The sequence below is a fragment of the Eretmochelys imbricata genome, chromosome 3 (genome assembly GCF_965152235.1).
Source record: "Eretmochelys imbricata isolate rEreImb1 chromosome 3, rEreImb1.hap1, whole genome shotgun sequence".
NCBI lineage: Eukaryota > Metazoa > Chordata > Testudines > Cheloniidae > Eretmochelys > Eretmochelys imbricata.
In genome coordinates, this window is record NC_135574.1 from 22,085,992 (window position 1) to 22,100,328 (window position 14,337).

Here is a 14,337-nt window from a genome sequence, read left to right on the forward strand (position 1 = left end):
GTTGGGGATAGGTTAGGTAAGTATTTACAAACTACAATTGGTAAATTTTCAAAGCATAAGATAAATTCCTTCAAGTTATGGAATGTCCAGGAATAAAAATTTTAAATTGGTGGAATGTGAGGGTAAAGATTTTATTTTATTTTATTTATTTTTACTATATTATGTGCTTGTCAGGTAAGGATTGGTTTTCAGTTAATAAATTGTCTGGATTCACAGATGTGTTTATAGATTTAGGAGGACTTTTTACAATTTTACTTTCTTCTAGAATCACAGCCATTTCTAAAATAGTGTCGATCTCTATTGTGCTGGCTAGCAAAAGACCCAAGGCAATCCTTGAACCTAGGTCTCTTGTGCTACAATACTTTCAGCAAAGTAGTCTATACCTGTTACACTTTTACATGTTTATGCACTTTAAGGTGGGGTATTCAAAATATTAAATTCAGAACTAAAAAGCATTGAATACACAAACCAGCTGTCCTAGGCCTTTTATAGCGTATAATTGATTTTGTACTCAGTTTTTAAGAAAATAGTATCATATTGGTCTTTTGTAGGTTCTGCGTGCTGGAGCAAGTCAGCGCCCTCTTACTCCCAATCAGGGTCAGCAAGGGCAACAGGCAGAGTCACTTGCAGCAGCTGCGGCCGCAAATCCAGCTTTGGCTTTTGGTCAGGGTCTTGCTACAGGCATGCCAGGTATATAATTGATGGATTAAGGAAATTAAAAATCAGTTTGAGTTAAAATATTGGTTTTATTAGAAATAAAGTTAACTATATATTAAAATCCTGTTATATTTGTAATAGGTATTTGGCGTTCATCTCTGTACAACTTTATGCTTGTTTAGTTTGGGTAAAATCTTGACACAGTTTTTCAAATACTAGAGGTTTTCTTTCAACTTGTTTTTAGCTGTTATATCATTTTAAATATATTTGTCTTTACAGTTAATGTATTTAGTTTTTAGTACATCTAAAAAATCTTATAAATGGATAATGCCCCATAGATATGCAGTTCCAAAGGAATTCTGTTACTATCCATTTGAAAACTCAGAATTGTCACTGCCGCTAATGCCAAAAGAATTGTAGAATAAATTTTATACTTGTATCACATAACTCTTAACAACGCTGAAAAGGAGAATTTAAAATGATGGAAACTGCTTAATTACCTCTGATGATGGGTTTGAAATAGATCTTCTGCATTTTTTGGTACCTATGAGGCTTGCAAGAGAATTAAAAAAAAGCTGCACATTTTAAACTTCTTTCAGTCTCCATAGCTTTAGACTCTCTGCAGTGAAATAGTGTATGCTTCATAGCTTTTATGTAGAGAAAACGTTCATCCTAGTGCATTCTCATTATTTGTGCATAATAAATTGCACAGTGCATTGCAGTAAAAGATCAAAACTGCTGTTGAACAGTTTCAGAACTTTGGTACAACTTCATGAGCCAGAACAACTTAACCATTTTCCTTGCCCTCATGTCAGTACAAACATGTTTGAGGTTTTTCCTTTTTTTCTTCTTAGTTTAATTTTAGAAAGTGCTATCATCTACCCTCAGTTGATGGAAGTAGCATCATGGCTGCATACTGCATGGCTTCTCTCATTTATCACTATTGGGGTGATGCCCCTCACCTGTGGAATTTGGAGGCAGTCCAGTATTGGTGGAGGCTGCAGAACTAAGCCCCCTTTCAGCTCAGACCACCAAATATTTTTAACTCCAGCAGCTGAACAGGTTGTCCTTTCAGTTTCTTCTGGCCAGATTGTTTCATAACTTCAATTTGTTTTCATGTAGTGGTGATTTCATTTCAGCTTCTAGCTGCTCTCTCCATCACCTAATGTGCGGAATCACTGGAGCAGTGAGTCTCTAATCTTTGTGTTCTCCGACAGAGCACCTCTCAATCAGGCTCCTTCTTCCCCTCATAACAGCAAGCGATGATGCCCTGCAAGCATTGAGCCAAGTTAGAAGTGCTATAAGCAGCTTTTCAGGAGCCTCAAAGGGCAGCTTGTGCCCTGCTGCCACAAGCCACTGTCTCTTGTACTCTGCCAGGAGATGGGGCATGAGAGTGCAGGTTATACGCAACTACAACAAGCCACCATCCTTTGCACTTTGCCAGGATGTGGGTGTTGAGAGGGACAGGTGTGTAGGGCCTCGACCCCTGCCAGAAGTTGCTTCTCCACTGTGGGAGGTTCAACCAGGAGCATGTGAATTCCCACAGAGAGAACTCCTCACAGCCTGCTTAGTTGTGAGTCTTGCAAACTCCAGAGACTTTGGGTTCCAAAAAACAAAATAATCATCCCACTCTTAATGTAACAAGTCATATTGTTAGGTGGGATAAAAATCAGGGTTTAAACCCATTCTCCTATGCCTTTCCATGCTGAGGAAGTCTTTGCTGGGGCTCTTCTCACGGAGTTGCATTTACAGCGCTGTGGAGCGGGCTAACCAGCGCCTCCCTCATCCACGCTGCAGCATGCAGCCCGTCACTCCTGTAAAGCAATGTTCAACCACCAGTTTAATGGGAATTGCACCTTTCTGGTTTTCAGACAATAGACCCTCACTCTGCCAGGGCATGGGGCTCAGGCAGGAAGGGGTCTCTCTTTCCCTACTCTGTAGATGGCTCCACGTTAAAGCATAAGCTGCACAATAGGCAGTCTGTGACCAGAACAGAGGTACATGAAGGTTACGTTCCCCATGGAGCTGCACCATCATGAACCTAGATTCTTCCCCCACTCTCAGACTTCGCTTAGGGCACAAACAAAGCTTCACCATTCATGTCTGTGCTGGGCCGCTATCTAGATGTCCTCTACATTGAAAAGTCTCATACATTTCCCTCTCTGAGGCCTGGTCTACACTGGGAAACAGTGTTCCCTCTAAGCTGTGCAGCAGCCCAAGAGTCAATCAAGTGCAGCGCACTTGGAACACTTGATTAGCAGAGCCGCACACATCTGGTGACATTTGTTCAGGTGCCCCTCCCCACGCTGCTCTGCAGATGCATTGCTCCTACCCTCTGCCTTGGAGCCCCTGGCCAGCTGCTCCCAGGGCCCTCCTTGCTGTGCAGAGTGGAGGGAGAAGTGGGGTGCTGATGTCAGGGTGTCTCCCACCACCCGTGTACCCCATTTCTGCAGACCACGGGAGGGGGGACAAGGCTCAGGAGCAGGATGGAGCTGCTAGCACCTGCTGCGGTCTGAACGAGCCTTCTGGTGAGTGCCCCTCTGCTTCAAGAGAGCATGTACAGTCTCTCATACACTTCCCCAGCATCTAGCACACATATATACATACTCTCACGCACACACCTCCCAACACAAACTGGTGGTGGTACTTCCTGCAGTGCACACATATTCTCTGTAATTTTATTATTTCAAAGTGCTGCTGTTTTAGTTTTTGACTGGTGTATGCATTTCATAATTTTATTTCTCTTATGCTTAAATTTAATTCTTTGAGTAGTGAGTTCTAAAATGCCTAACCTGTCCTGGCTGGAGTAATCCCTATGGTAACTTTTTAAAAATATATATTTTATCTAGATTTTTTTTGTTTCTACTGGTGGCGCACGTCCGCACATTACCTCAATATTGGTGCACATATCAAAATTCATTCCACACATGGATGGAAAAGATTAGAGGGAACATAGCCAGGAAGTTAGGTTTATATACCTGCATCACTAAGGAATGTGAAAAATCCACACCCCTGAGCAACACAGTTAACCCAACCTAACCCCCAGGGTAGACAGCGCTAGGCTGACAGGAGAATTTTCCCACACTACCACCTCTGAGGGAGATGGAATACCTACGCCAATGGGAGAAACCTTAGCATAGGTCAGCATAGGTAGCTCTTCACTGAAGTACTGCAAGGGTGGAGCTGCACCGCTGCATCATTTTAAGTGTAGACAAGCCCTGAATAGCGTTTGATGGAGGGATTTTTTCAGTCTGCCTCTTTTGCTTTTTTACTATCTTACTTCCTGTAATTCTATGAAAGAAATCCCCTCTCTTGTTTAAAATAACTCTGAGAGTATGTCTACACTATAGCACTTAGTTATAGATGCTACCTCCGCCAAGGGGAGTGGTTCTCCCATCAGCATAATCCACCTCACTGGGAAGCGGTAGCTGGGTTACCAGAAGAATTCTTCTTCAACCTAGCACTGTCTACAGCAGGGGTTGGGTCGGTATAGCTGCGTCTCTCATGGGTTAGAAATGTAGCTATACCAATGCCAGTTCCTAGTATAGACCAGGGCTGAGTTACTGAATGAAGTTCTGAATGGTATTAGATAATTACTAAAATATTAACATGGGTATTAGGCAGCTGGGGGAGTAAGCAGGCATCCTTTCAGGCTCCCAGTGACATCTGTCAGGCCACTCCCATAAGCAAGGTATTTGTCCTCGATTGGGTAGTCCCCAGGCTAGCATGAATGTATGCTATGTCTCACTTGTAAACAGCCTAGGGAAATACCCTATGCGTACACATGCTTCCTTCCCACAAATGTGAGAAGTACACTGGCCAGCTGTACCCTGTTCATCTCATTCCATCCAAAATGCCAGTGCCTTCAAGCCTCTCTGGTGTTTCCCAGCAAGATGTTAAAATACTGCACCGTTTAGCATGTTAGGCATCTGGGAAACTATTTGTAGAATAAGAATTGAAGTTCCTTTTACAAGGTTCCTAGTGGTGCTGTGTGCCTGTGTGTTTGGGGGAAGATTTGAGCCTAATCCAAGGAAGATTTGCCAAATAAATTTCCATTCCTCTGCAGATGGATTCTTTGGTAGACAAATGCTACAGGGTTCACTTCCACATAATTCCTTAAATTACAAAGCTCTTGTGGGTAACTTGCTTTTCAGCCTATTCTACTTCAATAATAAAACCTCTCTCATGTGGTTGCATGCACACATGCTTTTGTGATTCAGAGCTCACTACTTCCCATTAATGATGAATTGAGGAGAGAAGTCATGTGACAGAATGAGAAATTTAATACCTGACAGTTTTATTTCTGTTAGCATCTTCTTTCCTCATTCATCCCACCTTGGTAATCTGATAAATGTATGGAATATAATTTGTAACAAATTGAATTTTTTTTCTAAAGGGAGACTTAAACATTTTAATTATCCTTAAGGCAATTATATATCAAGTCTTCATCTTAATGGTGGTAATCAGTTGCTGGAGTGTTTCTACAGCTTTGGAAGAATTCTGGTGGCCTGAGTTGAAGGCTGGGGCTTAATCCTGAAGCCTCTAGCAATAACACTGGATTGCCTCCAAATTCTACTAATATATTACTCCATTAGTAATAAAAGAGGAGATAAGCTACTAAAAGAAAATGATCAGGTATGCTAAATTCTATCTGTAGATAGAGTTTAGCCTGAGATGTTAAACCCCATGGGCCAGGTTTGCAAAGTTAGTCATACATAATGACATCCACACATCCATCTGTGAATACATTCAGGGCATGCAGGCTCCAAAATCTGCAGCTATGTGACCACATATAAAACCAGTTACATGATTTTTGTTAACACACACAGGGTATTTGCACATAAATGAGGTGCACACATTAGCCTGTGTTTAATTTGTGAAAACTGGCCCTATAAGTTCTTAAAACAATGTAGTAGCAGCTAGCTCCATTCTGATCTCTTTAACTGGATCTGTTCTAACTTTACTGAGCAACATGCACTAAGTTCAAGCTAAAATCGATCTTCAAAGGAGAGAAAAGAAAGGGATATTTTACAAGGATTTTTTTAATTCCTGTTTGAGTTTCCAACCTTTCAGAACTCTGTTTCAGAGACCATATTTGGACACACACATGCATAAAAAACTTCACCTTAATGCAGTCTTTTTTTAAGGCAGGTGTTTTATTCAGTTTTGTATTCAGAACAGCTTTCATGTTAAACTCATTTGTTTAGTTTAATTATGAAGTGTGGTGTGAATACATGTGGTTTCTAGTAGCGCTGTTACTGTTTCAACTGTTTCCATACGGAACACTTATAAAAGATTTATCTTTGACTTCTAAATCTCACAACATGGAAGCACAATGTATAAAACCTATTATCCTGACTACAAAATGAAGCAATTCAAATACAAGTTACTTTTTAGTTCAGTAATTTTTTTCTATTTTTATTTGTATTAGACTTTTAAAAAATAAATACATCTTGTGAAAATATTAGTTCTGTTCGAAACCACCAAAGCCAAGAGAGTTTGGGGTTCAATCTGTACAATTACCTTAGCTCAGTCTACTTATTTTAGTGTGTAGACAATATTACTCGGTATCAGGAAATCTAAAAAAAATAAAAATTGGACAGTCTCAGATGTGCGTTCACAGGGTAAAGTCTGGCAGTGGTCTCAACTTCATCACATCATGATTAATGCAGTGTCATCTGTCAGTAAAACTATCATCACCCATGGTCTGATCGTGGATGAGGTGTCCAGTCTTGACTGAATCATCAAGATCTGCCTCGTTAACTCATCTTGTCCTTGTTTTAGTACAGGTCTGCTGCTGGTGACTTGGTGCAGCATGAGCCTTGGTAGCGTTGAGATGGCCGGGGTGGAGAGACTGTTTTTGCATCTCATATTAGATGCTTTACTCTATCCCAGGGACTTTGACCGTCAGTTAAATTCAAATAGTACACAAGGTCCTGGATAAAGTGCTTGTGTGATTCCGTGTAAGCATATAGGCTATCCCGTGGCACTACAGCCTGCCTCAGCAAAGGGAGATTGTACTGCTTATATTATGGTAGTGCTCTGAAGTCACAATCAGGGACAGGACCCCATTCTGCTAGATGATGATTATACATATAGAAGAATGAGGGTCACTGCTCTGAAGAGCTTAACATTTCAGTTGAGATAAGATTCAACTAGTTGGTATAACAAACAATTGAAGGGAATAGCTAAAGGAGTAAGACTAAAAAGAACATGCCATTACTTCGACTCCCTATGTGCATAACTTGATTTGTTCAGTCATTTTAAACATTTGCCTAAGTTATAGGATATAAATAATAGCTATCATCAGTTTCCAATGGCCATCTGTTTTTCCGTTGGCAGTTTCCATAGGTATAATGGTAGAGATGGGTCTTGAGGGATTTGAAGGAGGACATTGTGGTGGGATGGGCGGCCCATGCTTAAAAGACAGCATGGAAGAAAACACAAAGATAGTTGTGGCAGAAGTGGACAGAGGTTTGCAGCACTGGCAAAGTGACAGGCAAGTAGATGACAAGGAAATAACCAAATAGTGAAGGACAAGAAGGTTGAATTTGATGTGAGGAAAGAGTAGCTAGTGGATGTTGGATTACATGGTCAGAACAACAAATGAGTTGGAAGTTAGGATAGGTGAATCAATGGCTATTGGTCAAGATGATCAGGGATACAACCCTGTGCTCTGGATGTCCCTTAGCCTCTGTTTGCCAGAAGCTGGGACTGGACAGTGGGGTGGATCACTTGATAACTGCTCTATTCTTTTCTTACCCTCTGAAGTGTCTGTCAGAGGAATTGGCCTGACCCAGTATGGGCATCCTTATGACAGGAGCGAAAAGAAGAGAAGGTTGCAGTAATCAAGAACAGAGATGAGGAGGGTCTGGTTGAGCATTTTAGCTTACTATGCAGAAACAAAAGGGTGGATCTTGGACATGCTGAGAAGGAAGCAGCACCAAGATTTAGACTAGCCTGGATGTGTAGATCAAAGTCGAGAGTGTGGAATCTAAAATGACCTCCAGATTGAGAGAATGCAGGGTGATAGTGTGAACAGTGATTGAGAAAGAAGCAGTGGTGAAGGATTTAGGAAGGTAGACGATCCGATTTAGTGATGTTAAATTTAAATTGACAGTAAGATGTCCAGGAAGAGATGATGGGCTCTGATATGGGATTGGATGGAAGGAGACATCTATGAGTCTATGAGACAGGTCAGTAGATTTTTCCTGTTGTAGGTGTAAAGATTGCAATTGAAGCTGTGTAATCAACTAGAGAAATGATGTAAAGAGAGGAAGGAGTAGGCCTAGGCAAAGCACTGTAGCTTCCCTGATTAGAGTGGGAGAGGATGAGTAACGCCATTTAAAAAATGCTGACAGAATTACTAGATAGGAGGACGGGTTTCAGAGTGGTAGCCATGTTAATCTGTATCAGCAAAAACAACGAGGAGTACTTGTGGCACCTTAGAGACTAACAAATTTATTTGGACATAAGCTTTCATGGGCTAAAACCCACTTCATCAGATGCATGGATTGGAAAATATAGTAGACAGGTATATATACACAGTACATGAAAAGATGAGAGTTGCCTTGCCAAGTGAGAATAGCCCTCTTGCACTGGATTGTCTTGTTAGCACTGACCCCCCACTTGGTGAGGCAACTCCCATCTTTTCATGTACTGTGTACATATACCTGTCTACTGTATTTTCCACTCCATGCAGCTAGATAGGAGGATAAACGGAAGATGGAGTTACAAAAACCAAGGGATCAGATTTCAAGAAAGGGGTGGGTATGATCAGAGCTTTCAAAATCATAATGGGAAGTGATGAAGACTAAGGATGAAGTAGAAGCCATGAGCTTCAGGTGAAAAGAAGTCTTTGGCCTTTGTGAAAGCAGTTTCAGTGGAGTGGAGAGTGGGTAAGCCAGACTGCAAGGAAATCAAATGGTGCAGAAGAACTTGAGGCAGCAGTAGTAGATGGCATTCTTGTGTTCAGAGGATTAAAGATGGTGTTAGAGAAGCAGCTTTTATCTTATGGATGAGGAGATCACAGGATGCTTGCATTGTGAAGGCAGTGAGCTGGGAGTGAGGGATCTAGTTGAGGAGCAAGATGAATAGGTGCAATGAAGATCATGATGTGAGAGATCATGTGGTGACTGGAACAGGTGCGGGGAGAGGTTAGAGGAGGAGAGCAGGCAAGGAACCACAGATCTGTGACAGGAGGAGGGAGAGAAATGATAGGTGGGAGGCCATGTTGAATCTTATCAATTTCTCTCCAGCAAATCTGATGCAGGATGGTCTTGATGTCAAGGCAGGAGAGAATACAGTTTACGTATTGTCTCGTTCTAAGGTTCTAGATGTACGTAACAAGATCTTCTCAGCAATTTAGTCACTGGGGCCCTGTTCCTTATGTCTGAGGAGATTGAGTGGGTAATGCTGAGGCCTTTTATTGGTTGAGATCATTTATGCATCACAAAAATGTGGGGGGGAGGGGTGCTAACTGCCAGCAGATCTCAAACATATCCCTAGTCCAAGCCTTTCTGTAGCTCACGAAGGCTTATGCTCAAATAAATTGGTTAGTCTCTAAGGTGCCACAAGTACTCCTTTTCTTTTCTCAGGAAACAGTCTCTTGACACTAATTCCCATGCCGATTATCGCTCATTAGCAAACTGCCAGAGGACATGAATAAGATAGTGACAAGCAAATACGAACAGCATGTGGAATCCTCCTGTTCCTTAGACATCTCCAATCTGTTTTCATACCTGGACATGGTGCAGAAATAACTCATCATGGTAGTCAACAATTTTAGTGAATCTGAAATACAAAGTAGTTTTTGAGCTCTGATGTTAACACGTTGTATTACTCCAAGTTTGTGTACACATAGAACTTCCTTTCCCTGCACACCTCCCCCCACTCTTGCTTGGGAAAAATACATATACAGGTGTTGTAAGCCTGAAACCATCTAGAGAGCTGTGACTGTTTACATGCTCATGTGGGGCGTGTGCATGTTGATGTTATGGCATCATTTCAGAAGTATGGATATGCAAAAACAATAGACTCAAATAAACAAAAGTACTGGTAAGTAACCTTTTCTCTTTCTAGTTCTGAAAAAGTAGATTTATTGTGGCATACCAGTAATCAATTAAAAGTCCACCATGCTTGAATACATTGGAAGACATGTAAATAAAAGGGAGGTGAAAATACTGGTAGTTGGATCATTATGACTAATGTTCGTAATAAATGTGTATAGTAACATTGTAAAGAGTGTTTTTCTGCTGTGCATTTTATATCACTTACCTTCTAATATTCTGTTCTGCATTCTTTACAGAACTTCACTAAAGCTGAGTGCAGTCAGAAAGCCTCATCCTTTTCTAGCGTAGGAAAGCTGCGGTCGTAGTGGTGAAGCCTGTGGCAGCACAGCAGTTCTATAGGTGGAGCTGGCAGCACAGGCTATAGTTAAGGTTGTCCAACACTTTACATTATACAACCCTGTCTTCAGTTGCTTATATAACTTTTGCCAAACTGTAACTGTTCAGGCTGGAAATTTTCCATGCTGGGTGTTTGCCTCAAGTTGAATTTTTTTAAAAATTTTCAGCAAAAACAGTTCCACCAGTTCTGAGAATAAGGCTAGGGGGAAATGCATTGCTTCGCCAACGTTTTTGAAAAAAAGCATTTACTCCTGTTTAGTTGAAATACTGTAGGTGATTCCTTGGGCGCAGGGACTCAAAATTTGGCAGGAGGTACATTCTGCTGCCCCTGTGAAAATCTGACCAAACTTAGTTGAATTTTAGGCCTCTGAAAACCATTGTTTGCACATGCTAAATGCAGGCTTGTAAGAGTTGGCATCAATATTCTCCAAAGATTCCAAGGGCACTGAGCATGCACTAGTCCACAGCTTCAGGAGCTGAACAGGACTTCCCTTAAATTGGTCTTCGGGACTGTAGTGGCACCAGGCACTGGAACTGAGAGCAGGGAGACTCTTTCCTATGCTCTCAATGCTTCCTCTGCTGTCATTTTGGAAGAGGCGGAGGAAGCAGCCTGACTGGAGTGCATAGGGGTAGGGATAGTGACATGCTGCAGGCAATAGGAGCAGAGAGGGACACAGCAGAAGGGTTTATAACCTCTATAGCACATTGCCCTCCATAGCCTTGAACCTAGCGTTCTAGAGTTTCATCATTTTTCTGCTGTCTAGCCATTCACTGTGGGGATCCACTTGCAAAGTGTCTCTCTTGTAAGAAGTCTGCTGATAGACTTACTCAGGGTTGCTCTTATAGCTCCAGTGGAGGAGGTGTGTGCTGAAATCTGATGATCCTCATGGGGGTTGACGGGGTTCTGCATGGTGGAATTTGTTTTTCAGTTTGCTTTTTAAATGCTTAAGAAATGACATTTTAAGAAAACTATCTCAAAAGAGTATCAAGATTGAAAAGTCAAGCGCTCGAATTCGGAAATCCAAGAATTAAGATTGCCTGTGCAACTCTATTCAGCTTCTTTGTGCCATCTTCAGTTTACAGTCTTTATTTACATGCTCCCAGTATTTTCCCCCACAGGATTTCTGTGTTAATCAGTGCACAGGATGGACCTGTGGATGAATTGAGGTGAGGGAAAAAGGTTGCTGTAGTCTATAGGATCCTTGTATTATTTGTTACAGAAGTTGAAAGGTGTGGAGTGAATGAAATGGGACTACAGGAAGAGAGAGGATGATACTGTGATTTAGGCAGTTGACTACCGTGCTGGAAATTTGGATTTTTTCCCTGTTACTGCGTGGTGCTGGTCAAGTGACTTAAACTAAACTTCACAGGTGGCCTCTAATTGTGTGTTCCTCCTCTTCTGGGTACCTGACTTGAGATCCCGAGGTCAGATTTGCAGAAGTGCTGAGTACTCACTACTAAAGCTGAAGTTGGTTGGACCTGTGCTTTGAATATATCAAGAGTTGTAAAAATGTGAAGTACTGTGAAAAGATCAGACCTTAGATATCTCGCGTTGAGTAGCCAACATTCATGGACGCATGACAGTGGGACCTCACTTCCCATGAGTGTTGTCAAGGTAAATTCATCAATGTTTGTGAAGTACTCAGATACTACAGAGAGGAATATTGTAGAAATACCCATACAGAGACTACTGATTATGTGTTCAATACAGAGTTTGGATGGGGGTATGTTAAATAAAGCCTGAGACAACACATTTGATGAAAAGAGTTAAAAACCTGAATGGTTACGCTTTTGAGGAACACCATCTATCCTGTGCACTGAATGAGGCAGGGATCCTGTGGAAATATAGTATATGATCATGTAAATTAAGGTTGCACAGGTAACTTTATTCTGGCATTTCCTAACTTTAAAGTGCTTGATTTTTTTTTTTTTTTGTTTTGGACCCTCTTCACCACATACGACAGTCTTCCGATGTTCGAGAGACGGGGTGTGACTGTTAGGTCTTGGGGCTTCAGACTTGTGGAAATGGGGGGTCTCGGGGCTACAGCTCCATGGGAGGTGATTGCCAGGGCTTGAGGCTGAAGTCCCGAACTCCCCCTCCCCACTGGGCAAAAGCCAGAGGCATCACGTCACCCCCTCCTGATTCTTGCCAGTGTTTGCTGGCCCTGCTTGGTCACATGGTTCTGCTGGACCCCCTCCCTGCATGGCAGCCGGCAAGCTGTGAGCTGCCAAAGAGATGCTGCTTTTGCTACTGCCTCTCCTTGCAGAGCTAAAGCAGAGGCCCCTCTCTGCAGCTTACAGCTCTTTTGCTACTGCCTCTCCAGGCAAAGCTAACACCTGGAAGCTGCAGGGAGGGGCTGTTAAGGGGGGGGGGCATGCTGGGGGTTGTGACTCAAACTGTTGGGAGGGGCCTTTAAATTGTGGGCGCCCTTCCCCTCCCCCCCCCAAGCATCAGTCATCTTTTGCAGAAGCCCCTAGCACCACCCACCCCCCTCTTCCTGCAGGGCAGAAGCCCTGAACTCTCTTCTGAGTCTGGTAGTTGGAGAATGGGGGAGGAGGGGTGGGGAGAGGCTCCGCAAGCCGCACTTTAACTGTACAAGAGCCATAGTTTGGCCACCCCAGTTATATATATTTGAACCAGCTTGCTTGCGTGTGGGGGGAGCATATGGAATGATCACTGTGATTTTATTTTGTTTAAATACATACCTAGATAAATTTAAGCAATTGCTTTTATTTTTTCTGTCTTACCCTTTTCCTTTCTGGAATTATATATTGTTCCTCCTTTTCCATTTCTGAAGCCCTTATTTTGACTCAGATATTAGGTACTTTGTAGCGGACACAAGTTACTCTATATCTGTATGTTCCTGTCCCTGCATTTTGGTTTGGAGAGAGAAAGGGAGAGATGTGTTTTCCTAGCCATACTCCTTTTATTCTTGCTTAGTCTCCTTTTTTGTGTCCCTTGTTTCTCGGTTCTGCATTCATTTTAAGCGTTTTTTGTTTTCTCTCTCCCCCCTCAACTCCCCCACCCAAACCTCAGAATTCCAGAATGAAACTGACATAAACTTAATCAGTTTCATTTGTAGGAAAAATATTTTCTGAGAGTTTCAAAGTGAAACTGACTAGGACAGAGTCATTTTAATTACAGCACTTAATTTTAATATTCCCACCTGTACTGCTGCAGGAACAGTCCTCCCCCAAAATATTTTTGTGGGTGGATTTTAAATGTGGTTATGCCTGGAAATGCAAGAAACTCTCGATCCCACGCCTAATTTAACTTAAGAGGTAGGTATGTGTGCGGTGATGGGGGTGAGGGTTTTTTAGCTCTCTCTCTATATATTTATTTACACGCAAATAATGGTAGAATGGAAGAAATAGAAAATATATTTAAAAGTATAAGAAGAAATAGATTAGAAGATTCCACTCAACTATGGCAAATGATGTTGCTCTTTAAACCCTGGAATCAGAAACCTGCTTATTAACATTGAAAGTAAAAAATAGTGCTTCTAAACTTCAATGCCACATAGGAAAAAATTATTTTTAAAGAGAATCGATATTTCAAAATAAAAATCCAATTCAATTTAGGGAAGCTCAAGCTCTTGAACTTCTTTGGGATGTACAATATTAGAGCTTCCCAGTTTCATTGACATTTTTCCAGTGTAAATGTACATATACATGAAAATTATTTTCAAAATTTGTTTTCTGGATGTTTAGCTCAACCTGAGATCTAGTTGACATTTAGGGAATATTGCAAAAATACTGCCTTCTGGGTTTGTTCATTGGCATAAAATTCTTCAAGGAGAGGAGAGATGCTGACCTGTGCTTTTTTCCCCCAAAACACGTTTTTACTAGTAAACATTTTATTTTGTATTGTCTAGGCTATCAAGTACTAGCCCCTACTGCCTATTATGATCAGACTGGTGCCTTAGTAGTAGGCCCTGGAGCAAGAACTGGCCTTGGAGCACCAGTCAGATTGGTGGCCTCAACTCCTGTTATAATTAGTTCTGCAGCAGCACAAGCAGGTAAGTATTAGACCTGCCATACATTTTTTTTCAAGTTTTATATTGCAACTTCTCACTCTAATCTTTTTTGAGGAATATCCAGTATTAATTATGGTACTTACTCTATGTAAACCCTGCAAAGATTACTGGTTCTGAAAGATATATCATACATGCTCTCCTTCCTTTTTCTCTCATGCCTTTCCCCATACAGGCACACCCCTGCAAATGCTGCTGCTTCTCAAAGGTATAGCTTCCCTCCCTTTTTTCCTCACCCC

The 14,337-nt window shown here is 41.7% G+C and overlaps 1 protein-coding gene across 11 annotated transcripts in view; it reads left to right on the plus strand.

Moving 5' to 3' along the window:
- The window catches only part of PUM2 (pumilio RNA binding family member 2), a 109,333-nt gene that overhangs the window by 62,856 nt on the left and 32,140 nt on the right, over nucleotides 1-14,337 (plus strand). For 6 of the 11 annotated variants that reach the window (XM_077812490.1, XM_077812489.1, XM_077812481.1 and 3 more), the window contains exons 10-12: nucleotides 552-690; nucleotides 13,940-14,083; nucleotides 14,274-14,306. In XM_077812490.1, the coding sequence (XP_077668616.1) occupies nucleotides 552-690; nucleotides 13,940-14,083; nucleotides 14,274-14,306 (316 nt within the window). The remainder of the gene's footprint in view (nucleotides 1-551; nucleotides 691-13,939; nucleotides 14,084-14,273; nucleotides 14,307-14,337) is intronic. The other 5 variants (XM_077812487.1, XM_077812483.1, XM_077812488.1 and 2 more) reach the window with 2 other exon arrangements.